The sequence below is a fragment of the Pan troglodytes genome, chromosome 4, assembly GCF_028858775.2.
Source record: "Pan troglodytes isolate AG18354 chromosome 4, NHGRI_mPanTro3-v2.0_pri, whole genome shotgun sequence".
NCBI lineage: Eukaryota > Metazoa > Chordata > Mammalia > Primates > Hominidae > Pan > Pan troglodytes.
The window spans coordinates 33722088-33749593 of NC_072402.2; the positions used below are offsets into that span (position 1 = coordinate 33722088).

Here is a 27506-nt window from a genome sequence, read left to right on the forward strand (position 1 = left end):
TACAGAAGTGTTTCTGGAACGTGGCCATGTTGCCAATGATTTTTAATGGATGCCAAAGAAGAAAAAGCATTCTAGCCTGGAAGAAATACTTTAGGCCGGAGAAGAAAGCACAAGGCAGTCTAAATGCAAACCATTTATGTTAAACAAATGCAGCCATGCTGAAACAATAGAGTTAGTGCCTTAGTCAAAGAATACTGTGACATGTTTATGGATATGGAGACTTGTATAAGAAATATAAAAATGACCTTTTTTGGTACTGGGGAAAATTAGGATATTTGCCTCAAATATTATGCTGTGGGTTGAGACCCATTCCTAGAAAAGTTAGAAAGCTTTTTTTCCTTGCCAATCTAAAACAGACACATGAATAAGAATAGCTGGGGTGAGCAGGCCTTGGACATTTAGGCATGTGGGCATGGTATGAGTCATGGGAACATGACAAAAGGAAATCCAAAGACCTGGGGTCTTGTCCCAGATCTGTCATTTGCTAAATATGAACTATGAGTCAGTACTCATCTAAGCTTCTATTTCTCATTAATAAGAATAGGATGATTTTTATACTTGCCCACTCAGGGTCCTTAAGAAAGGGGTTCTAGGCCGCGTGCGGTGGCTGACGCCTGTAATCCCAGCAATTTAGGGGGCTGAGACGGACGGATCACCTGAGGTCAGGAGTTTAAGACCAGCCTGGCCAACACAGGGAAACCTCGTCTCTACTAAAAATACAAAAATCAGCTGGGCATGGTGGATCATGCCTATAATCCCAGCTACTTGAGAGGCTGAGGCAGGAGAATCACTTGAATGCGGGAGACGGAGGTTCCAGTGAGCCGAGATCCTGCCACTGCACTCCAGCCTGGGCAACAGAGCAAGACGCTGTCTCAAAAAAAAAAGAAAAAAGAAAGAAAAGGAGATCCAGTACCATATCAATGGCAAACCAGTAATATATTTTGGGACTAATAATAAGCCCTCATAAATTGAACCTCTTAAGAAGTAAACATGTCTTTCTGGCTTAAAGAAGCAAAACGGAGCTTCGGCTTTCCAGCAACTTTTAGTAGAACAAGTGGGAGAGATGTCAGACAGTACTAACATTTAAGAACTGCAAAATTTTAAGAATGAATGTTTAATGTGAGTGTTGGTCAGAGTTAATGTCAATCTTTTTGGTGCCCAAGGCACTGACAGTCAGTTCAGCATCTAGTCATGCCTAAAGGCACTTTGAGTCTAATGCAGCCTCACTCGATACCACCTTATAGGTGATGTGGAAAGTCTAACAAGGCTCAGTCTGGATTTTTCTCAGGCTCCATCCTCCTCAGTCTCACTTTGACAAAGCTCTTGAAAAAAGTTCAGCTTATCTGACTCCAACAGGGTGTTGAGTTTCTTGTGTCAGAGCTCTCGAAATAAGGAACTATTCTTAGCTGGGTTTACTTGGGAAATATTTAGCTGTGGTTGTTAGCTATTCCAGGAATGAGACTGGCTTTGGATGGAATCAGGTTGGCGTCTCCACTAGAAGAATGTCTGTTCGTTGAGGAAGAGAGCATGGGGATTGTAACTTCAGTTTGAATGTTTTAAACTATCTTGTGGGTAAATAGAAGTTCCTGCAACCCAGTTCCTCAGCATAATTCATCCACGGCTCTGTGCTTACTTACAAAAGGTGAGGCAAACTTGCAGTCAGCATGACCCTAACTACCATGTCGGTTGGTTATGTTTACTATCTTATCCATTAATGAAAGACAAGATTCTTAGGTGCAACGAAAGTCACCGAACTCCTGAAACATACCCTAAACATCTCCAGAAGCAGTTTACCATAATTCCTGGCACTCAATACTGGCATCAGGGCATGGCCTACTCCAGTGTCTTAGAAGTCACAGATAAATAAATCAAATCAGAAAACAAGAGGGAGAGACTTTAAGAAGCGGGAGATAACCTTAGAGCTCAGTTGGCATCTGAAGGCAGGAAAATATGTAGGCAAACTGCCTAATTGACAAGTTGTAAACCAGGATTACAATGCTGTAATACAACTGAATGGCTCATAGATTGATGGAATGTCAGAATTCCAAAGGCAATTGGAGATGTGATGTTCAATAAGAGTGAGTGATTATCCCACCAGACCCTGAGGCAAGACCTGCATTTGAATTTCCTCACCAACGTGTCTCAGCACCTACCAGAGTATCTGGCACATAGTAGGTGCTCAAGGTGCATTTGTTAAATACATGACAAATAAATGAGTAAATAAATTAATTTAACAGCACTTCCTCCAGATGTCTGTTTTAAGGATGACAAATGCTCTATAGCATTAATAACAGACACTGCATGCTTGCTTTGTCTCACAGCATTTGAAGTCTTAGATACCATAAAACTAATTTAAATGGTTTGTCTATTTTCTCACACTTCTAATATCAAATTTTTAGTGTTCCTAAGCCCCCCCAAATGCTGAGATTGTGAAATCAGCTCCAGCAAGAAGTTATTTAAAAAATATATAACAATAGAGCCATGGGAATCTGTATGAATTTATAGGCACAAAGCCTGAAGTCAAGAGTATGCGTGATATGTTAACCAAATGTATGAATATTAATACAATACATATTATAATTAATTTAATATGTGCACTAATATTTAGATGCTATTATGCTACACAGGCATTTGATAATTCCTGACAACATAATTGATATCACCTTGACATTAATAAGAGGACATTAAGCTTATAAAAAATTGCGAGTTGGTCAATGTTTATGTACTGTTCATTTCTTTAAATTTGTTATAAAAGCAAAGATGTCCTATAGGAAAAATAAGAATTATGAGGTGATTAAAAATAGAAATTGGGCATTTTTATATCTGTAAGTGAAATATATATCTCTATTTCAAAATCCAGGTTTTGACTTCATGTTCACTAAAGAAAAAAGAGGGGAATTTTAGCAATTATCCAGATATTTCAAAAGGGGAAAGATATTTTCACTTATTCCACCAGAAATTTCATACAAAACAAAGGGCTGGCATGTTCCACATGATCTGGGCCAAGCCCATTTTCTTCTAAAAATTTGGTAGTTACATGTAATGAGTAATTTTTGTTCCATGGGAAAACTTAGTTTTATTGTGATTCACTGGTCAGCTATGGAGAACATTTATTATAAAATGGGTTATATTTTATTATATTACTCACTGAAAATAAAAGAATATATAAAATAAATATGTTGATCTAGAGAGACAGAAGAAAAAGCATTGTTTATTCACCAAAATATTAAATAATAAACATATATCTTTCACTCTAAATACAAACGAATCTGACTAGATACAAAATGCCTATTCTACTCATGGTAACTGTCACATGGACTATGAGAAATTAAACATCCACATGATGGGAGATAAGGCTGGCTTCATCCTGTTCTAAATCAAGTACTAGCTCATGGAAAAGCAATGAATCACTAGTTTTCTTTGAGTGAGGAAGAAACAGATTGTGTGTGTTAATCCATCTACTTAAAATGGAAATATTTTGAAGATTTTAAAAAGGAACTCTGGATCCCAACAAATAAATGCAGATTTGGGAGAGTCATTTATTAAAAAAAAAAAAAATGGGTGTGTCTACATTTTCCCTACTGATGACTGCAAGCAATTAGGTAACATAATGGGCAAAACTTGTTAGTAGGATAGAACTGGAAACAAATTATTTTTTCTGTCAGGTTTTCTATTGGAAATATTAAGGAACAACTGATGTCTCTTGGAAAAAACTGAAGACAACACCCTCTTTGGCAATCAGCTGTGGGTTTTCTTTGGTCTGATTTTCCCTGTTTTCCATGGCAAACAGGATTTACTTGAAGATTTACTTGTCTCTGATCTGCCTGGCTGTTTTTCATGGGAGTCAGGGCTCCCTGTCTGGTGATGAGTTTGCTTTCTCACAAGTGGGGATGATACCCTGAGACCTACGAGACCCGCTGCCCAAGGGCAGTGAGCATCCTAAATAGATGAACCAGAGAAAGAGAAAATGTTCTCTATAACCAAAAGCAAATGCAGAAAGCCAGGAGGAAAGAGAAACTCTTGGTTCCAAGGACATAGACATTGTTTCTGAGAACATCTGCTGCCTTGTGAAGAGTGTATCATGGAGAACACAATCTTTTTGTCTCAATGGGCATGTCACAAGGCCTACAAAGCAAAGCCCCAGAGAAGCTGTATTAAGAAACAGTGCAGGAGCCTAATTCGTTTTCTATTTTGACATTCAAAAAAAACAAATGTGGCTGTTTGGTAAAACTCTCCTGACTACAAAGGAACCATCTGGGACTAATTATGATATCTAGCCTTATTTAAAACCATCATTTCATTCTGTATTTTGAGTTCCTCTAATGTAGCTAATTAGGGTTTCTCCCAACCCTACTATAATCCCATATATATTATTATATTATAGGGGAGATATATATATATTTGGAGGCATATATATATATATATATATATATATATATATATTCCAAAGCTTTTGAAGAATTGTGCCAGGATTACTACTATTAGTAGCAAAGAGTTAGAGAGTCTTCCAGCAATTTTTTTTAACTGAAAGTCATTTTCTAAGTTTTCTTCAACAGATAAGAGTAATAGCTCCAGGACAAATTAGTGGCTTACACCATTGGAGCATCACATCTGGAGACCATGACTGCAGTGCACTTGTGTCTCTGTCAGCATGTGAGTTGTTTGCAATAGGACACATTACTGATCCAGAATAAGCATACCCCGCCCCTTCGGGTCTATAGAAAACCCCCAGGGGAGCCGTGAGACCATAAAGAGCTTACCTTCCCCCCAAAAGGTTAGAGACTAAACTACATTGAATAAGCCCTTTCTCTTGCAGGCTACTGGCTAGAAGTAGATGGCTCTGTGGTGGCATCTTTCCCACTCAGCTATACTTCAAATCAGTTTTTGAAAGAATATCTCTAAAGAGGCCTCAGAGTTCTCTGAAGTCCTTCTACTGCTTTCTTTCAATTGCTAACTAGAAACTGAATTTAGAAAGGAGATAACAGGAGTTTTGGGGGATCTCTCTTAAACCACAAGGAAAGGCAAGACACCTACTGAAAGAGTAGGAAGCTATCATCCTGGTTCCTTACAGAGTGGTTTCCTTTTCCCACAAATAACTCTAGTCAACATGCTGAGAACCACCTCAGGACCATGACATTTGGGCATAGGTCTTTTGATTCCACCCTTCTTTCCTGCTGGCCATTTCCCTACCCCAGCACGGGGCAGAGCCAGGCAGAAGAGAAAGAAGAACAACTTGACTGCGTGTGGATTTTCTGGCAAAAGTTTAGTGAAGGACAAGGTTCAACCTAATTTCTAAAATAAATTTTTCAAGTGTTATTGGTACAAACTCAGTCTGTTCCCCATTACCACAGAGACCAAGAATTAACTATAATTTTGCTTCTATTTGATTCCCTGTAAGGACAAAACCACACTTTTAATGCCAACACATGCACAGTCTAACATTACAGTAAACGTTTTTCTGACGCATTTACAGATTGACAAAAAGAGAGAGAGAGAAAGAAATAAACTAAAACATTTGGCTAGGGCTTAGTTACTTCACTGAAAATCAGTAATATTTCAGAAAGTGGTACAATGTAGAAATTACTAAATCCATTCTTTAAAGACACTCAGGTTAGAGTCTGAATTACTAGAAAAAGAAAGAAATGCAAATTGTTTATTATTTTCACATGTACAGTAAATTCAAAAAATTGTACTTCTTTTGAGAACCATATGGGACAGGCTTTCTTTTCATCAGGAGTGGTTTTGCTTGTTATGCCAAGAGCTAAAAAGATGTTTTTAATAACCAAAGCCAGTTTGTTATACAATCTGTCTGGATTTAGCTTGTAAGAGAGATGAAGATCCCTTGGGTAGAAAATAGAGGGTGATGGGGGAGTTGCCTGAGATGATAGAAAAGTAGTGCAAAATACACAAAGATGATGACAAAAGATGATTCTAAAGGTAATCAGCTTAACTCGTGGTTGGTAGAACTCCTGCATAGTTCATTGAGGAACCGTAGGAGGTGACTGGGGCTCCTTTTGTCAATGTGATCATGTTCTTTATGGGGAGAGTGTAAAAATAAATTGTGTGCTAGCAGACATGTCCCTTAAATACCTAAGTTTGGCGCAAGTGAGGAATTCACCCAACAACAACCTCAGAGGATCTCAGAGAACATGACTCCTCTTTAAACGTGGCTTTGGACAAAGGGAAGGCCAGCACCCTGTCTCAGATTAGGAAAAAAGAGTTATAGGAAATGAGAATGATCTTGAGAGGGTCGCCCATGTGTGTTTCACTAGACCAGAATTTCAAAAAAAGATTCACCAAAAACAAGTACCATAGCAGGATGAAGTTGTCATGGTCCATGATGAAATCAGAAAATTAAGGAAAGTATAGCGCATTTTTCATAAAATTAAACAAATTTGTATTAAGAGCTAGTCTTTTATTGTAAGGTATATCCTTCCTGTATTTCTCAAGTTAGAATATGCTTTATTACATTAGATTGAATCAAAGGAAACTGCCAATATTCAACTGCTTTTGACCTACAAAAACAACAGTTTGCTAGCGTTCAACCTAACATTAAATGATGACAATTGGATATGGGAGATTCTAATGGCCTTATGTGGCAAAATATAGAGCTGGTAACCATACATCAATATCTAGATTTGGTTTTGAAAGTTGTTTGGTCCATAAAATCCAGAAGAATAGTCATAAATATATATTGCCATTAAAGGGCATCTTAACTGGCAGACTTCTAGATTTTGATTGTGGTAAAATGAAACAACACCCTCCCCTCCCCCCACCCCTGCCAAATAAAAAGGAAGATAGACCCAGCCATGAAACAGAATGTCGTGGTCATTGTTGGAACCAACTCTATAAGAAGGAGAGGGTATAATTCCTTTATCTTGGGACACCAGGAGCACCAGAAAGATATGAAACAGCCCTGAGCTAGGGTCTTTCCCATCCCCCACCCCAGCCTGTTAGCTCAAGGAAAAAGGAATTTGCTGCTTACCCGCATTCATTTTCCTCCAATGGAAGGCACAGAAGCTGATTGGCCACTAGACAGCAAAGGTAAAACTCTACTTGTGACTGGGTAGAAAAGAAGTTCCAGAAACTCAATAAGGTGGCTTCTGCCAACAGTAGACATGAAGAAAAGCAATCCAGCCCTCTGGTTCTTATAAGAGAGGAATATCCAGTGCCAAGATGGGGCATTTTTATTGACCTTGCCAATCACTGCTCAGGCACACCTGACTGACCACAGTGGGCCAACGGGATTCCCTCTGAGTGGGAATTTGGATTTGTGGGAGGTGAGCTGGAAGGCCCTGCAGAGACTAAGGCTGCCATTTTAGAATGAGCACAATGAGCCTATGTGCCGGAAGAGAGCTGCCCAGACCAGCTAGGTCATGGAGACCCTAACCCAGCGGCGCTAGAGGAATTAAAGACACACACATGGAAATATAGAGTGCAGAGTGGGAATCAGGGGGCTGACAGCCTTCAGAGCTGAGAGCCACGAACAGAGTTTTACCCACATATTTATTGACAGCAAGCCAGTGATAAGCATTGTTTCTATAGATTATAGATTAACTAAAACAGGAAACAAAGGGATGGGCTCTGGACAGTTATCTGCAGCAGGAACATGTCCTTAAGGCACAGATCCCTCATGCTATTGTTTGTGGTTCAGGAACACCTTAAGCAGTTTTGCGTCCTGGGTGGGCCAGGTGTTCCTTGCCCTCATTCTGGTAAACCAACAACCTTCAGCATGGGCGTCATAGCCATCATGAGCATGTCACAGTGCTGCAGAGATTTTGTTTATGGCCAGTTTTGGGGCCTGTTTATGGCCAGATTTGGGGACCTGTTCCTAACAGAGAGCTGAAGAGAGGAAGCAAACATGCAAAAGCCATGAGAGATCTTATGCCAAAGAGAAATAGATGGGAAGACACCAAGGCAGAGAAAGTAGCACCCTTCATTCCAGACTGTATTCCAAATCCAGATCCAGTCATTCAAGAAGACCTAGCTGGGTCTTGGGATCCAGACCTTGAGATCCATGAGATACCCTGAGACTAATTTTTCTTTACATAGGTGAGCTGGAAGAGGTGGGGGAGGGGGTATCTTAATTTTACAAACAAAAGATCCTTGCTAAATTGTAAGTTTATAAGTGATCTATAATATTTAGCAGGAGAAGAAATGAGATTGTAAGTAGAACTGGCCAAAAGTTATAGCAACCTGACTCCCATAATCAGGCTTCAAGAATCTGAGAATTAAGGGATGGAAATAGGAGTAACCCTCTCACTAATACCCTGATGATTCACTAGCAAAGGTTTTGCTTCCCATACTTGCAACTTTTGGCTTGGCTGGTTTTGATTTCTTAGTTACAAAGAAAGAGGAATGCTTCCACCAAGAGACAAAACAACAATTCCATTCAACTGGAGGTTGAGACTGCCACATAGCCACTTTAGGGTCCTCACACATGTGAATCCACAGGCAAAGGACTTATGTCAGTGGTTCCCAACTGGGGGTGGTTTTTGTCTCCCAGAGGACATTTGCAGTGCCTGAGAACATTTTTGTTCATCACAACTGGAGGAGGGGATGCTCCTAGGTATTATGTATCTAGTGGTAGAGGTCAAGGATGCTGCTAAATATCCTACTATGCACAGGATGTCCTTGCCCTCCCCCACTTTACATCCCCTCCCTCCCTTCCAAAAGGCCTGCACTGCAGACATCAAATTCTAGTGTAAGACGTGAAGATAGGTTCACAGAGACTATTGAACCAGCTACTACAATTGTGTATAATGTTAAATCTCTATTCCAAAATTAATATATATAGTTCAGCCATTGTGGAAAGCAATTTGGAGATTTCTCAAAGAACTAAGAGTTGAACTATCATTTGGCCCAGCAAATGGGCATATACCCAATGGAAAATAAATTGTTCTACCAAAAAGACACCTGTACTTGTATATTCATCACAACACCATCACAATAGCAAAAACGTGGAATCAACCTAGGTGTCTATCAGTGGTGAACTGAATAAAGAAAATGTGGTACATATACACCATGGGATACTACACAGCCATACAAAAGAATGAAGACACATCCTTTGCAGCAACATGGATGCAGCTGGACAGCATTATCCTAAAGGAATTCATGCAGGAACCAAAAACCAAATACCACATGTTCTCACTTACAAGTGGGAGCTAAACAAGGACACAAAGATGAGAACAATAGACAGTGGCAACTACTGCAGGGGAGGGGAGTGAGGGTTCGAAGACTATCAGGTACTATGCATTATGCTCACTACCTGGGTGACGGGATCATTCATACATCAAACCCCACAACATGCAATTTACCCATGTAACAAACCTGCACATGTACTCTCTGAATCTAAAATAAAAGTTGATATAAAAAATAATGCGTACACACACACACACACACACACACATTTATACAGGCTCCTTCCATGGCCCTGGAAGGGTCCCTAGCATTATGATCTTTTTGGAAAAGTCTTGAAAATAAGCTATTTTGAACACAGTCAGTCAACTTTCAAAATTATTTTGAATACAGTCAACTTTCAAAATTTGTAACTAGTTGTGATTTGTTTCTCTCTCTTAACAGAGAATCACCTTCATACCTAGTTTATACTCATAATTTCATATTCATTCTCCTAGAGAGGGCCTTCTATAGGAAGGAAAATAATCTATGCTTCAAAATCTGCATCTGGCCCTGCAGAGCTCTAGCTGCACTTGAGGTCAGTTCAGAGCTGATACCCCAGAAAACAAATCAAATGACCCTTTTGCAACTGTAGGATGAAATAGATGCAAACTACAGAGGAACGAAGAAAGCAAGTCCTGAGTTCTGACCTCAGGCATTTAAACATGAAGTGAATTCCACCAATGTAGTCTTCATTGTAGTTTGTATTACAAAAATACCACTCTAAGAAGAAGGGCTGTCCTGGAAAATCAGGTTCAGTCTCAGAATATGCACATCCTCAACAAGAAGAGGGACGCAGCTGAGGGTACAAGGAGCTCAAGAAAGAGGCTAGAACATCAAAATCTTCATCAGTGCATTTTTCTGGACCCTGGACCTTCCCAAAGAGCAGGGAAATTACTAACATGTAAAGAAAGTCTCAGATCTTATTGGAATGATTCATTGAAGTGGAAATGGAAAGTGCCTTGTTTGAGGAGAACATTGAGACATTGAGTAGGTTTCTAAGTTCAATGTCACACATAAATGTGACAACAAAATTTTAAGACAGAGATGGGTTTTGCTCAGAATTGATGTCATTGCTGGCTAAAGATGAACATTTTGGGAAACACTTTATCACTTTAAAATACTTGGAAATAAAATTTAGCTCCTTAACCAAAAACTGCAATAATATGCATTCTACAGCCAAGTACTTTACAAAAAAAAATTCTTCACATTTCTAAGTTTTTCTGTGACAACTTTTACACTGAAGAAATAATATGTATCTTTCATGACCTAAATTATAGATACTTTAGACATATTTTATTTTTTAACATTGTAAAACCATTTTTATCTCAGATCTAAAACAGGATGGATGGGTGGAGAGAAGGGAAGGGGTTGATAGATGAAGAGTTGTTATGCTGCAGTTAGAGCTAGGTGGCAAAAAAAAAAAAACTTCTTATGATGGAGAAAGGCTCTTCTCTTTAAGAACAATGCCATACCGAGCATGTTGGTTGTGAAAGGTGAGATTCCTAGAATTCAACCTACATAACAGAGTTCCAATAAAGAAGAATCAAAGCATTCGACATGATAAAGAAAGAAGATTTGGAAGCCTGATGGTGGGCTGGGAAGAGAAGGTTTTTAGGTCTCTGAGACTGGGGGATGCATAAAGAATTTGGGGGAAGAAAAAGAGAGATCCTCAAGAGGGTGAAAGTTCAGGGCCAAGAGACAAGCATGGCCAGTGAGAAATTCTCTGTGAGAGGGATTAGCATTAAATGTCCATGAAAAGAGAATTGGGAATGATTTCCTGCCTTAGGCCGTAATTATCCTATCAATTCCCCAACTTTTAGGAAAATCTGTGGTACTCATGCCAACATCAGGCAGCTGCTCTCATAACTGAGAGCCAGGGGAGAAGGTGAAGCCACCAGCAAAGTAACTGAGAACCACCAGAGGCAGGAAATCAGAACCAGAAGGCACAGTGAGAATGTGAGACACTGCCACGCACACCCGGTCCACCCTCCTGCCGATGCCCAGCTACGATGGGGAGCAGACTTACTTCTCACGCAAAAGGGGCTCAAGCCACTTTATAGGAGAGTAAACTAAAGGTTGACGCAGAAGGTCAGAGGATTTGGGGACATCGGGTAGCCAGCATCAGAGTTACATGTGTTGCAAATATAACAACTAATTTGATCACCTACATTTGCCCTATTTTTCCTTAATAAAAATTTCAGAAGATTCAAACCACATTTTAAATTCCAATTCTTTGGAACTAGAGGTTTTGCTCTGGACCATTTGGGTCTTATAAAATGTTGTTGATCTCAGGAGCTAACAGCATCACATAGAAACATTGCAAGTTCTATCGCACTGAAAGAAATCTGAAATAAAAGCAAGTCATCTCAATGAGTTACACAGAAATGTGGGTCGATTCATTTCATTAATCATGACCTTGAGGTGTGAAGGCATGGAAGGCACAGGCAGGGACACAGGCAGAAGGACAGCTGCTCAGTATCCTGCCTAGAAAATTGTGTCCCTTTGGTGTCTCCTCTGAGGAAGGGCAAGTGGCTGTTCCTCACCCGCCCCCAAGAAGGGGATCCTGTAACACTCTGGTTCCTCTGAGGACCTAGCTCCACCAATTTTCTTCCCTCTCTAGTATATATTTGTTTAACCTTTCCCTATTCCCCGGTTCCTCCAACCAGCGCAGGGGCTCCCAACTGCAGAGGCAGTCAGCCTGGTGGGGTGTAACACCATGTGGCTTGTTAGCCCTGATTTCTTACACTGTTTATATAAATTAAAGAGTATTCCAGAGCTGCTCTGTAATATTACCTCATATTCCGCAATGCTTTTTTGAGTGAGAAAGCTCTAGTTTGCTATCTGGGAATTGTCCGTAGCCCACGGCCTACCTCAGCTACCCATGGACATTTACGCACCAGGGATCTCAAAGGAACAGAATGCTGTAAAGCCCGAAAACTGGGATACAGGGTAACAACGTGTGGCCATTTCTGTGGGAGTGTATTACACATGTGAACTGCATTATTCATAATGTTGCAGCAGGCAAAACAAACACCTCATCACTAATGCCTTACCCTACGATATGCTCAAGTTTCTTCCATCTTATTAAAATCTTATTAAAATGGTTGCCTTAAATCCTTTCCGAAAAACTCTAAAACTGCTAGATATAAAACAAAGCAACAAATAAATTTTAGTTTGTCTAAACCCCTGTGTAAGTCTGTTTCCAATAGGAAACAGATGGCACCCTCAAATTAGGATAATTTAAGTGGGGTTTAGTTAAACAAGAACCTTTTATAAGGGTCCCAGTAGGGTGTAGGAGAACCACAAGGGATAGTGTAGTGACCTGGGGCTAGTAGCAATGGAGTAACCATCCCTGAGTCGAAAGCAACAAGGTAAGAAGTTACTGAAAGGCAGAAGGAGAGAATGTGGAGGGGGCTGTCTTGAAAGGAATAGTGAACGTCAGAGAAGGGATGAAACCCAGTCGAAAGCATTCCCTCTGGGAGAGCCCCAAGGGATAAATATCCTGAGCTCCCTCTACTCCCTCTTTTCCATGGAGTGTGATGTTCACCAAGGACTTCCTATTGGGCAAATGCAGGAAATAAACACTCCTTAGTTCTTTTCTCACTTGATCTCTCTCCAGCATTTGACATGGTTGACTACTTCCTTCATCTTGAAAGCCTGTTTTCCTTTGATTTCTGGGACACTACTCTTTCTTGGTTTGCTCTCTTCCTCTCTGATTTCTCCTACTCTAAATCTACAGATTTGTCTTTCTAGTCCTACTCCATAAATGATAGTGTTCCACAGGGGTCTGTTATCAACCTATCCTTTCTTCTCGGGTGATCTCATTTATTTCTTCACTACCACCTAGTTTTCAACTTTCCCCATATGCCCATTACTACCTGTCTTAGTTTGGTTTTCCCCAGAAGTATATCCTGAAACAGGGATGTAGATGCAAATCATTTGTTTTGGCAGTAATGCCTGGAAACGCCATTAGGGGAGTGGGGAAGGGAGACAGGGAAGAGAAAGGAGCCCATAAAGTAAACATTATTAAGCAAGATTCCACGATGGGCGAAAAGAGCTTAGTCCTGCTGGGAAGCTCCAGGGAACAGCGTAAAACATACTCTAGAGTTATCCCAGGCAAAGGGCAAATGAGCTGCAGCATTTGCACACAATCCCTGAGAGTCATTTTTTGAGGGCTACTCCCAGAAAGCATTAATTCCTTACCCCTTCCAGCCTGTTGTGACCATAGGTAGAGAAGCCCCTGAGGACAGTTGTTGACAATGGAAAGATGTGCCAGAATACACCAAAATGGTAAATACCAAAGCAATATGGGTGGAATACTGACAGCATCTGCTACATTTCTAAATTTCTGTTTCTGGTCCAGATCTCTCTATTTTTCCCCTGATCCACAGAACCAACTGCCTACTTGGACCTCTACTGTCAGACTCCAGGGGCCTCCCACTCCCACCCTCAACTGTTTTCTCACTGATTGCAGAGCTTGACACCACCATCCTCACAACCCCACATCAGACACCTACCATTCATTTGTGATTTGCTAATTGGTTGCCAACCTCCTAACACCTCTTTTAGATTCTACCTTCCATCCCACTGTGTTAGTTCAGGTCCTAATATTTTTTGCCTAAGCTATTGCAACAACCTCCTAATCAGCACTTCTCTCCCTATTCTATTCACACTTCCACACCATGTAATCATCTTGCTTGAAATCCTCCAAAATCTTCTTAAGGGCCTCTCAATTACCTCAAGTCAAGATTCTAAGTCTTGAGGTGAACACAACGATCTGGTCTCTCTCTTCATCTCCAGCTTCTCCTTCTTAACTCCTCTAAACACATTCTATCTACCTACCCACACACATGTGTTCATAGTTCTCCACACATGACAGAGCCTAGACTTTGCATATGTGTTTCCTTCTGCCATGCTTTCATCTTTCCTTCAACTCCAACTTGTGTCAAACATCACTTTTTTTGCCATTTTGTTACAGATCTCCAAGGAGACAGCTCTTAGGCTATGTTTCTGCAGCACCAACAATTACTGAGCAATAATCACATATCTAATGGGTTTATAGTAAAGGTATTCATATGAATAGTGTAGGTTCTTTACCTGAAGATCGGAACATACCAGAAGTGATACAAAAAGATGAAGACCTAATGGATAAGCATACAATTGTTCATAATAATGCTCAACATCAGACATAAAGATGTCTTAAGATGTCTCTTTTTCACTGAAGAGATTCAAGTTATGAGCAGACTCGGCTTTGGGAATCTACCATGATGGTTCGAGTAAGGCTTTTTATACCAGATCTAGATTCTATCATCAACACTGTTATTATGCGGATCAAAGGGTACATCAGTGGATTGTGCAGCCACAGATGTCAAAGACCAATTTACCATTAACAAAGTTAATCTAATCTGATTAACACTCCTGCCCATCAGCCTTTTAAGGTTACTGGGCTGCTACTCACCCTCTGCCACTCCAGTGTCTCAGCATCCCTATGGAAACTAAGCATTCTGTTTCAAAGCTAATATCTACCTCCACCCGTAGCCTACAGAGGACAGCCACCAGAGCACTTTTCAAAAGTGCTGATGCCACGTTCCCAATGTGTTCCTCAGTGCTATGACAAAGGGAGTGTCCTCCGGGCCTTTACAGAGAAAAATAGTTATGGGGAGGGAGAGCTGTTCATGCATGATAAATCCATTCCTACATTCCAATCATTTAATTTACTGCACTTCTCTTCTTTCTCTATCTAATACTAAGAAATGACTGATCCCTCTACTTCATTTAGTGTGTGCCACTGTTGAATCTAGGTTTTAAACAACAAACAGAGCAAACTGTTAGGAACACTTCCAGCCGCTCAAACCAGCACATTTAATCCAAAATCCCTGGTGAGAGAACCCATATCCAAAAAATTCATCCAGTCTAAAATTATACAGCTCATTCCCTGGGCTGGCAACTCCAGATCCATTACCATACATAATCTCCCAAATCTTTTGTGGCATAAGTTAGCAAAACTATTTTTGCAATTTGATTATCACAGATTTGACTTTACAATTGGTTCCCTGGTATATGCCAGAATGTGACTCTAAGTGCCTAAAGGCAATGAGGAAAATTGACACCCCCTGGCAAGACAACTATTTCTGGTGAGGTCATCACAGTGTCTTCAAGCAAGGCAGGAATAGCATTGTCTCACAGGGGTTGCTTCTGCTAACAAGAAAAAAATTAGTGGAATTTGGGAGTTCAATATTTTTAAAAAGTTAAATCCTCCCAAAAGTCACTATTCTATTCTCAACGTTCCCCTCTTTTTTATTTTAAATTTTATTTTATTTTTGAGACAGGGTCTTACTCTGTCACTCAGGCTGGAATGCAGTGGCACAATCGTAGCTTACCACAGCCTCAAATTTCTGAACTCAAGTGATCCTCCAGCCTCAGCCTCCTGAGTAGCTAGGACTACCGCTTATGCCACCAAGCCCAGCTAATTTTGTTGTTGTTGTTTGTAGAGACAGGATCTTGCTGTGTTGCCCAGGCTAATCTCGAACTCCTGGGCAAAAGTGATCCTCCTGCCTCAGCCTCCCAAAATACTGGGATTACAGGCATAAGCCACTGTGTCTGGCCTATTTTATTTTATTATTTCTAGAGACAAGGTCTCACTCTGTCACTCAGACTGGAATGCAGTGATACAATCATAGCCCACCGTAACCTCAAACTCCTGGGCTCAAGCAATGCTCCTGCTTTAGCATCCTAAGTAGCTAGAACTATAGGTGCATGCCAGCAACCTTACCTAACTTTTTAGAATTTTTTTTGAATAGACAGGGTCTCACTATGTTGCTCAATCTGGTCTTGAACTCCTGGCATCAAGCGATCCTCCTGCCTTGGCTTCCCAAAGTGCTGAGGATACAGGTATGAGCCACTGCTCTTAGCCTGTCAGCATTCTTCTGTTTTGTGATCATTATGCTTGTGTTCATATAAGAGATCCAGCAAAGCTATGAATTTCACCTGCAATGCAGGTAAGCAGTTTGCAGGATCTGACCTGTGTCTGATTTTCCACCATGCCGGCCCTTTGACAAGATATAAGGGATCTCTTTAGATGAGTCATAGAAACTTCCCAGACTGTTAGCCATTGGGCACAGTTAGAAAGAGCCAGTCTAACCTGCAGCATATCATCCATACCCATGGTGACTATCTATTCCAGTTTGCTTGGCACCATCCTATTTATGTCTGCTATCTGAGAATTGTTAACTACACTCGTTTTCTCTTTCAAAAGTGTCCTAGTTTGAGAAATACATTATGTTTACCCTTCACGTACCTGTAACCTAGCAAACAACCACTTATAACACCAGTGGATGCTCAAGGGAACCACAATAAAAATCTGTGTTTTTACTGAATACCATTCTCTAAGGCTGACAGTTTCTACTGGTTTAAAGCCAAATGGAGTTGGATAATCAATCATAGATTTGCATTTTCTTGAGAGTCTGTTCCCTGCAATCCTCTTGGTACTAACAACTACATAAATCAGGATTCTTCACTGCAGACTACAGAATCAACTCTGTTATTAAAACAGAAAGAAATTTACTATAAAGTATGGGATCTTACAGAATTCTGAGAGGGCCAGAACCAAACCTACATTCATAACCAAGAAAATTGCAGCCAAAATAAATGCTCAACATGAGACTGTCCCATCAGAAAACTCACTGTCATTATCATCTACTGCTTACCACCTAGGATGGGACTAGAGAGCAGACTCATCGTGACAGCTGCCCAGAAGATTTTCTTGCTCTGTGTGTGACCCTCCACTGCACATGTTTCCTGTCTGCATTCTAACTTTTGTGTAGGAGTATCTTCTTAGTAGAACCTAGGTCCTGTACCAAACCCCACCTGGGAAAATGCAATGTCATCTTTATGTTTAAGATCTCTTTAAGACAGAAGGTATATTATTAGAGACGCTTTGGTGAGGATGAAGGTTGAATCAATCTTTAGTATCTGCCAAGAGCTGAAAAGGATGATGAGGAATGCATATGAAAGACAGCAATGGTAAGAACATCAGTGGTGGCTCCAGAATTTCTATTAAGGAAGCATTTAGAGGGCACTATCTCATTGGAAGGAAGATCAGGGGATATGTCTCAAAGCTGTGTTTGCATAGCAAGCACACTGTTATTGCTTAGCTCTACTGTTTATTCCAAGTGGACCTATGAGAGCTCATGGAGGTCTAAATCAGACAAGTGAGACAACCCTGGCCCCTTCCCAAATGGAAAGGTAAAATATGGCCACGACTATTACCCCTACTTCACAGATGGAGCTGTACTGCTTCTGAACAGCACAGTAAAGGACAAGAAGGTCCTTAAATAAAGTGCTCTGCCACATGTCGAGTCCTCCCCTCAACATTTCTATGAAAGAGAAAAAGACTGTTTTTAAAACAAAATTGGGACATAATATCTAGAAATGCAAATTATGTTACAAAATAGTTTAAATTATGAACTTCCAGATAATCTTGGTTTATTATTTCTATAGTTATCACATCCAAACTGGCACAGGCAAGGAGGACCAAGTGTGTTTTCCCTTCTCTGTGTTGCCAATCTTTCTCTCTCTCTCCCTCTCCCTCCCTCCCTCCCCTCCTCCTCCTCCTCCTCTTCCTCCTGCTCCTCCTTCTCCTTCTCCTTCTCCTCCTCCTCCTCCTTCTTCTTCTCTCTCTCTCTTTTTCCCTACTTGAAATACCCCTTTGCTTTCAGGGTACTTTGAGGCAACTAACAGTCATATTTGTCTCTGTGGGATCCCTGAGATGCCTTTTTTCATTGCCCCAAGTCTACCTAAGTAGGCCAGTGGATAGTTCAAAAAGAATTCATTATCTATTTCCTTTTTGTGTTTTTTCTTTCTTTTTGTAATCAAGCCATTTGGTGAAAATCTGTAATTCACAAGTCAAATAGCACAGAACAGAAACAACTTTCGGAGCCCACTGTGGACATGGTGGGGGCCAGCCTGTGCTGCTAAACATAGATTTTGCTGATCTGTTGGCTTCTCAGTTCATAGCATTCAGCCCCCTGGCTCCTCAGCAGCTCCTTCTCTTCGGCTGTGTCTCGAGCTTTCAGCTGCGAGAAGTGGGCAGGAGAGGCAATGAGATCATATTGTTGGTCCAGATACCGCAGGTAGATGAGCATGTGCAGGGCGTAGGCCAACACCAGCAGCAGGATCAGGGACATTGCCAGGCCGATCAGAAAAGCTGGCGAGAAGGAGGAGGTGCAGTCTTGGGCCTTGGTAAATCGTCCCCCCTTGATGGCAAAACCTTGGATCTGCAGGAGAAGGGAAGGAGCTGAAGTGATACATCCCTTCTCTCCTAGGATCTACTTCCCAGTTGGGCTGGCAGTTCTGGCCCCTAGGTAGCCAAATTTAATATACTATCACCATATTTGCTGAATAATTTAACCACACAATTTGACAAATGTGATTGTGCTTATGGGGACAATGCAACTCAATCTTAAAACAGGACTGACCCAGAAATTCTGGGATGTATGGATGTCATAACTAGGAGGCTCATGAAATTCAAGACTCTGAAATAAAACCTTGATTTCAAGGCTCTGAAATAAAACTTCTTTTAATCTGATCCTTAGAAATATTCCAGTTCATGTAAAAACCACAACTGCTGTGGTGTCTCTAAAATTCAAAGCACACTCAAAATTTTATAAGGGTAGTATAAGTTTCACAAAGATTTTAAGTCTCCATTCCTCTGCCTTTGATTCTATTGACAGGAATGAGGAAGAGTCTTTGAAGGGGGATGTCATGATCCTTAGTGAGGTAAAACATAAATAATAATCATAAAAGCTAACACGTATTGAAGGTTTTTGTGCACCATACACTGCCTTAATTTGTTTAGTAGGCAAAGAGCCTATGAGTAAGTTACTATTTTATTCCTACTTTATGGATGAGGAAACTGAGGCACAGAAAAATTAAGTAACTTGCCCAGAGTCACATAACAGTAAATGCTGTGACGGTGTAATTGAAACCTGGGCAGTGGGCGTCAGACTCATACTCCATAGCTCCTGGTGGGTTCTGTCTCTTCCTCCTCCCTACCCTCTCTCTCTCTCTATTGGTTTTATCATACAGGCTTTGTCCCATTTTTGGAAGAAGTGGATACCAGCCCCTCCTTGCATCCTACCCATTACGTTTAATGGCAAAAACCGCAATCACTTTTGCACCAACCAAATAGAAAGTAAAGCTTCCATTGTGTGCAGATGAAATGGTATAATTACTTGAAAGGAAGAGAGGTTCAAATTGAGAACTGGCACTGATATCTAATACTGTCAAAATGAAACAGGACTATAGAGCAATTACTTTAAAGCAAGAGCCATCGCTTGTGGAAGACAGCTCCCTGTCCAGCTGGCTTTAAAAGTATGACCCTACACAGCATTTCCTCATTCAGACACCTACTCAGTTTTTAAAGAGTACATCAGACAACTGAACTATCCATGAGTGCTTTACTGAAAATTCACTTTGATGGCTTAAGTGAGCACTTTGGCATTGTCCCATGCTAAAATTATTGAGGCCGCCCATCACTCCATAGACACAAGGGGCCTTGCTCGCCCAACTCGATTGAACCCAAAGCAGATCCTGAAGGAGACTCTTTTCCTGGCTTCGGGGATCCCTGCCCCGCACCTCCTATAAAGAGACAAAGTGACCTTCTCTTGAGACTGGTGCCTGAAGAGTCGAGCTCCTCCATGACAAAAGAGGACCTCACTTGATTCTGCAACTCCAGCCAAGGAGAACGTCCTGAGGTTGACTGACACTTAATTCTTTTTTTTTTTTTTCTTTCTTGAGATGGAGTTTTGCTCTTGTCGCCCAGGCTGGAGTGCAATGACAGGATTTCAGCTCACTTCAACCTCGACCTCCAGGGTTCAAGCGGTTCTCCTGCCTCAGCCTCCCAAGTAGCTGGGATTACAGGCGCTTGCCACCATGCCCTGCTAATTTTTGTATTTTTACTAGAGACAGGGTTTCACCATGTTGGCCAGGCTAGTCTCAAACTCCTGACCTCAGGTGATCCACCCATCTCGGCCTCCTAAAGTGCTGGGATTACAGGCGTGAGCCACCACGCCCAGCCAACTGCCACTTAATTCTTAACAAGACTTGTTTGAGAACAGTAAGTGTGGAGAATGCCTGAAGGATACATTGTCCACCCATTTCCTGGACTAGAGGTTATACAGACATGCTGTTTCTAGCCCACAGGTGTGTTTTGTTTGACCCAGTACTCGGAATATCCTGAAAATTTCCTGTGAGAATCTACCATTCTAGCTTCTATTGAAAAGATCCAGCAACACCAGCCCTGCATTCCTACAAAGCAAAAATCAGCTGCGGTTGAATTTGTAAAATGCTCATTGTGATGAAGGCTACCCTTTGCCATGGTCCCAGCCCAACTCACCAGTTACCCAAGGTACTCGAGTTTGCCGCACCGGCCACATTGCTCTATACTCTATTCCCACCATAAGTCAGGCCAGCAGAGCTGTGCATGTGGACAGCAGCCTTTTGTACACATACCTCAGCCACCATCACCATCACCTCCTCTCCCCTGGACTGAGCTTGTGTTCTGCCATCTCTTCACATGAAGGGGGTTTCAACAAGGCCCACCTGTCCCCCTGAAAGCTGTGTTTATAATAAGAATGCTGATGAGGATGTATACATCTCACACCACCAGGGATGAATGTGCTTATCCCAAGCACATTGGCAGTAGTCTTAGGGAGCCTGTGAACATGTAACTGAGTGTTTCTCATACTGGCTGCTCCAGAACTTCAGAGCCAAATTCTTGTGCCGCCTCCAGCCAGTGCAGACAGATGGTCTCGTGGTTTTGTATATTAACCTCACTGGTGGCTCTAACTGACATTTTCTTCCTTTGTGTTTCTCTACCCCCAAGTCTTTGCTAAATTTTTTGTTTTTTTATTATAAAACATATATGATATAAAATTTATCATCTAACCATTTTAAGTGTATACAGTTCAGGGATATTAAGTACATTCACATTGTTGTGCAACCATTGCCGCCATCCATCTCCAGAATGCTTTCACATCTTGCAATACTGAAACATTACTCCCATTAAACACTAACTGCCCATTCCCTCCTCCCTTCAGTCCCTGGCAACTACTATTCTACTTCCCATCTCGGGGTTTGACAACTGTAAGTACCTCATATAAGTGAAATGATGCAATATTTGTCCTGTTGTGGCTGGCTTATTCCACTTAGCATTATGTCTTCAACATTCATTCATGTTGTAGCTGGCTTATTCCACTTAGCATTATGTCTTCAACATTCATTCATGTTGTAGCATGTATCCAAATTTCCTTCCTCTTTTTAAATTTAATTTTTTTTGAGACATCTGTCACTCAGGCTGGAGAGCAGTGGTACAGTCTTGGCTCACTGAAGCCTCGACCTCCTGGGCTCAAGCAATCCTCCCACCTCAGCCTCCCAAGTAGCTGGGACTACAGGTGACACCAATATGACCCCAGCTAATTTCTTTTTTAAAAATTGTTTGTAGAGATGGGGGTCTCACTATGTTGCCTAGGCTGGTCTCAAACTCCTGGGCTCAAGAGTGATCCTCCTGCCTCAGCCTCCCTAAGTGCTGGGTTTAAAGGCATGAGCCACCATGCCCAATCCCCAAATTTTCTTCATTTTTAATGCTGAATAATATTCCATTGTACATATACACTAGATTTGTTGATCCATTCATCCATTGATAGACATTTGGGTTGCTTGCACCTTTTGGTTATTGTGAATAATGCTGCCATGAACGTAGGTATAAACACGGGTGAAAGCTGTTCAAGTCCCTGTTTTCAATTATTTGGGGTATATAGCCAGAAGCAGAGTTGCTGGATCCCTTGATAATTGTATGTTTAACTTCTTGAGGAAACTCCATACTATTTGCCGCAGCATCCACACCATTTTACATTCCCAACAGCAATGCACAAGAGTTCCAACTTCTCCCTGTCCTTGCCAACACTTGTTATTTTCTGTTTGCTTGTTGTTGTTTATAATAGCCATCCTAATGGATGTGAAGTGATTTGCCTATTTTTGAAAGTAATTTTTCATAAGTAGTATTTCCATAAGTCAACTAAGTCATTTCTGGAACAAGGTAGAGGTATAAATCAATCAATTCCCCTGGTCTAATTAGGCGAAATTATATGTAAAATATTCCTTGTTGTCATTATATCCTCACTGCCATTCCTCTATATGTATATATACACACATGCATACACACATGTATAGACATAGACATACATAATATAAATAATATTTATAAACATTTTACACACACACACACACACACACACAAAAGAATCCTTGGAACCAAACTGTCCAGAATTTGAGTTCTGCCTCTACCATTTACCAGTTATACTCCTTAGAAAAATTATGTGATTATCGGAGATTCAGTCACCTCATTCATAAAACCACCTTGCAGCATTATGGTAAGTTCTGAAGACAAAGTACATAAAGTAACGACCACAGTACCAACACACACGGGTCACTCACAGGTAGCAATTATTGTTAGTCCACGCCTGGCACACTCCTGAGTGTTTCCACATATCTTAGGCCACGTATTCTTTACATTAATAAAGATAGGTGAGAAATTGAGAGAGGTTAAGTAACTTGCCCTGGTGGCTGAGCAGTAATTTGAAACCAGGTCTGTCTGACTCCAAAATGTGAGCTCCTTCCCTACCCCAAACTGCCTTTCATCCACACAACACTTCTCTAAGCTTGGGAAGGATGGAAGGGAAGAATATGCATATATGCCAATGCCCACATATATTTGGAAAAGGTTGGAATGTGCCCTTAAGAGGCACATGCAAAGCCCTGCCTACTATTTCAGGGAGTGGTAGGAACAAGCTAAGCTTCATTCACAGGTAAACAGGATAGAGGAACTTGACAGAATGTCTCTCAGCCTAAGATTCTGGTGGTGAAAAGGAATCTCTTACACCCCATTCCTTACTCCAAATACTTTCAAGATCTTTGGGATATTTTTGACTCCCCGCTGAGTCCCTTCCTACTAACTGCCAAAGCTGTCACTCACACTGCCGATGTACTTCTTATCTTCCCTGATAAGATCACTGCGCCACTCCCTGAAGGAAATAAAATAATTGTCCGCCAATGCCTCTCCCCAGAAGGGCCTCTCAGTCCAGGAAGTGTCAGTCCCTGGCTTCACCCACAGCTTCACTAGGGCTTAGATGGCTGGCATTCCTCACTGATAATTATTCGTGCTGGATAAAGCTGAATGTAAAAGCAAGCCCTGGGTAGGAGGTGGGGGACACAGGGAGATAAAATTCTCTATCCTATTCTACTTCATACCTTAAAAGACAAAGGAAAAAAACCACCAATATTCTTTTAAAGGCATCTACTTCTCTTTTCCTTAAGCATCTAGGTTTGTTTCGGGTGTTTTTAAACAAACACTGAGCTCTTTTGGTACCAAAAACGCAGGTGCATTGAGCATAGGTTTTAGTTTATTACCTGGAAATCAATAAAAGTGACCTCCCACAGGCTCGACCCATCATCCGTGTCGCTGGGCAGCAAGAGGGCCTGGTCCTGCTGCAGGCTGCCCACGCGTTGGCAGCGGTAGGAGTAACCAGAGGGAGCATATACGCCAGTTGGGTTAAAGACTGCTTGGATTGAATTGTTGGAAATGATCTCGACTCGGCGCAAACTAAACCAACTCTGGATGGACAACTTGTTGTAATTGGTAAGGATGAATCTGAAAATGGTTATAAAAACAGCATTACTCCTAAAGAACTTTTCCCACGTTTACTGACGCAAGGCATCGTCTATGAACAGTACAATGGCGCCCTCTTTTGTCAGGCGGCAGAACGGGCTTGGGGAGAGGCTTCACTTTTGCTGCAGAGCCTTCCCTGGATGGATGGAAAAAGAGCAAATGACAGGGCAGTCCCCAAAGTGGACAGTGCAAAATCCTACGAAAGAAAAAACACACAAAGTTTGGGTTTGTTTTGTTTTGTTTTTCCTTTTTTAGAATCAACACTTGATTATGTGTTTATTATTCAAAAAATTTGAGAAAAACTTAAATGGACATCAATGAAGAATTTGCTAAATTGTGGTTTAAAATAATAGTAATAGCTCTCTTAATAACTTCTGTGTTATGTATGTGTATTGTGTTTAATCTTCACTTCAACACCATGTAATAGATAATGTCCTTATTCTAACTTCACAGCCGAGGAATCTAAGACACAAAGGGCTTGAATAAACTCACTTGGAGAGTAAGTGTCAGAGCTGGGCTTCAAATCCAATCTTAACTCTTTTGGAATGGACTGTTTTCCAGCCATGAAAAAAGTCAAAATTTACTTGTCATTATCATTTTATTTCCATTTTTTAAAAAAAGTGACTGCATTAAAAAAATGTCTGGAAGGATAGAGATTAAAACATTAGTAATGATTACAAATGGTGTTTAGATTATTGATGATTTTCATTTTCTTCTTTCTGTAGCTCAATATTTTCTGATTTTTCTGTTTTCATTAGTTTTTCTTGTCTCTATTTGGCTTCTTTGCAAGCAGACTCTAAGACACGGGTGTGAATATAAGAAATATTCAGGGGAGTTTAGTCATTCAAAATACGTAAAATGGAGAGAAAAGAAATGACAGAGGAAGGGAAGGCAGCTAAAAGAGGTACATTATTAAGCAAGTTTCCAATGTGGACAAGCAGGGCTTCATGGCTGTGATGGAACCTGGGAGCCAGAGCACAGCACATGCTGCTGAGTTATCTCACCTGACGGGGAGGGAGCTGAGGTGTGTGTATGTGTTCTCCAGTCATTGGTTGAAGGCTGCTGGGCCAGGGACTGGGGGCAGTGGGCCAGAGAAAGCTTTTAGGCAAAGAGAGGCAGGGAGTTGAAAGTTCAGCAGGTAGGCTACAGTGCTCTCAAATGGAAAGGACCATGTAGATATTCACGGGGTACTGACAGTTTCTGCTACATACCTTTATCATCAGAATAAATAATAATAACAATAATAATAATAAAGCTATTTTTCATTTTGGAAAAAAGTGGAATTACAGATCAAAAATAGTCTCCATTTCTAGATCAAACAGACATGTGTGTTTGGTCACCTTGTGGGATTCTATTTACTTGTAAAGTTGCTCTGAAAGATGATGACATATATTTTCTAAATTATGATCAGTGAAACACTAGTCTCCCATGATATGTAGACAAGTGTTCTGAGGAAGAAGTTTCTCCAAAATTAAACACAGGAAACACTGAGTTAGTCAAAGTTACAAAGTGCAATAGTCTTCCTTGAGATTATTTTTTCTCAGAAACTTTAACATACAAATTTACACTGTGAATTGCCAAGAGGAAGACATGGTTTAGAGTCGTTCCCAGACACATTTGACCACAGAATCCCCTTTTCATAAAATCTTATAAATATTTTTACAGAGCAGAAGTGTCCCATAGAGCAAAGCTTAAGAAAGACTGCCCTAGCACAATCCTGCTGGTTTTCCAAATAATGTTAAAGACACAACTACTTATCTCCACTAACAAGTTTGTCTTATAGGAAGGGAAGCACTGTATTTTTATAAGAAAAAAAAAAAAAAAGCCTTCAAATTGCTCCCCCTACCTCAGGAGCAGTTCCTAACTGCTTGGCTAAAGTCTCTGTTGACAGATGCATCCTTTCATACCTAAACACCAAAAAACTGTAGGCCTCTGTTGATTGTCTGCTGGGGAATACACGTAACGAGGCTTTTTCATTGTAGTTAAATGGTAAGTGTGATTCATTATAAGAAGCTATAGAAAATAATTTCAAACCAGAGCCCCAGCCCTTAGAGCTTTTTCTTTTGTCTTCTTTTCTCAGAGGAAAAGGATATTACATTCTCAGGATTGGGAGTTTTCTAAGTCCCTAATGCAGGCGGCATGGGGGTGGGGGAGAGGGAAGAACTATGGGTATTTTGGTAGAAACTTTTAGAAAGAAAGCATTAGTATAGGATCCCATCATATCACAGCACCAACTTTTCCGTTTAGTTAGGTTGATGTGGCATGCAATGTGTCACAGTGCTTGGGCATATAGCAAGCCCTTGCTTCGCACGTGTGGAATGAATAAATTCTATAGAGCTAATCTGAAGTGCTGAAACTGCGATACTCCAAAGTGGTGTCCTACCTACCTTATAGCAAGACTTCTGGGGTTTCCAGCATCACCAAGCTTCAAAGACAACCTAAGAAAAGGAAATAACGCAGTCTATGAAAATAGGAATGACCCTAACTTCATATGTACTCAAAAGTTACCTCAAGGTGGATCACGTAACACCTAACACACAAAATGTACAGAACTTTTTTTTAATCTTGAGGTAGGCAATGGTTTCCTGAAAAAAGTACAAAGGCATGAACCATAAAAGAAACAACTGATAAATTGCATTTTACTAAAATCCAGAACTTTTACTCTTCAAGAAACACTGTTTACGAAAACAAGAAAGGCAAGCCACGCAACAGGAGAAAATACTCACAACACGTATACATAAAGAACTCTATCCAGAATACAATAAGTAACACTAACAACTCAACAAAAGACAGCCCAATGTAAAAATCGTAAAAATTGTCAGAAGACTCGAGCATGTTTTAAAGAAAGATATACAAATGGTCAATAAGTACATGAAAAGATGCTTAGGACCATTAGACATTCGGAAAATGTAAAATAAAACCACAATAAAGATAACACAGTACAGGAATCAGAATGGCTAAAACACTTTTTAAACTGACTCTTAAGCTTTTAATACCTACATTTATTCCTGTTTTCCTAAGAGTAAACATAAGATTTCCCAGAGCAAAGACAGATGAATTGACTTACTCATGGGAACAACCATATTGGTTCCCCCTTCTAATCCAATTCTCCCCCACCCAGGCAGCAGGAGAAGAGCCAGATGTCATCCTACACATATTGAGATTTGTAATACAGATGAGCAACACCAAAATTATGAATCTGGGAGCTTATATAGGAGAGAGACCGTGGTTTCCTTCTCACCTCCCAAGAGAGGGAGAGAAACATTTGCTCCTCTAGTGTCAATAAATTCTCCTTAGGAAGAGAAGAGGGATGATTAGTCTTTGGATGAAAGACTTTAATTAGCCTTTGGATGGAAGCAAATCGCTCACCATAAGGAGACAAATGGCTGCAGGTCTCATACCCATGGTATGTAAATAAGTATCTCCAAGGGGAGGATAAGATAAGCCTCTCTGAGTTTCTAACCCCTGGAACGTCTCTATGGCCTTGAGTTTCATTACCCCTTGATACATGAACACATTCCTTTCAAGAGGTAAATCTCTCACTAACTCTAACACTTATCTTTTAACCCAGTTCCCAGTAAAAATTTGTTCAGAAATTCCT

At 40.7% G+C, this 27506-nt stretch overlaps 1 protein-coding gene across 3 annotated transcripts in view; it reads right to left on the reverse strand.

Moving 5' to 3' along the window:
• Window positions 1–27506, reverse strand: part of ATP6AP1L (ATPase H+ transporting accessory protein 1 like) — a 63639-nt gene that overhangs the window by 22377 nt on the left and 13756 nt on the right. For 2 of the 3 annotated variants that reach the window (XR_010157195.1, XR_010157196.1), the window contains exons 5-6: window positions 26293–26343; window positions 23647–23887 (exon numbers count right to left, since the gene is read on the reverse strand). Coding sequence is in view for 1 of the 3 variants with exons in the window: in XM_063811125.1 (XP_063667195.1) it covers window positions 18153–18455; window positions 23647–23887; window positions 26293–26343 (595 nt within the window). In the remaining 2 variants the exon portion in view is untranslated. Of the gene's footprint in view, window positions 1–18046; window positions 18456–23646; window positions 23888–26292; window positions 26344–27506 lie in introns of those variants that run through there. The other variant, XM_063811125.1, reaches the window with a different exon arrangement.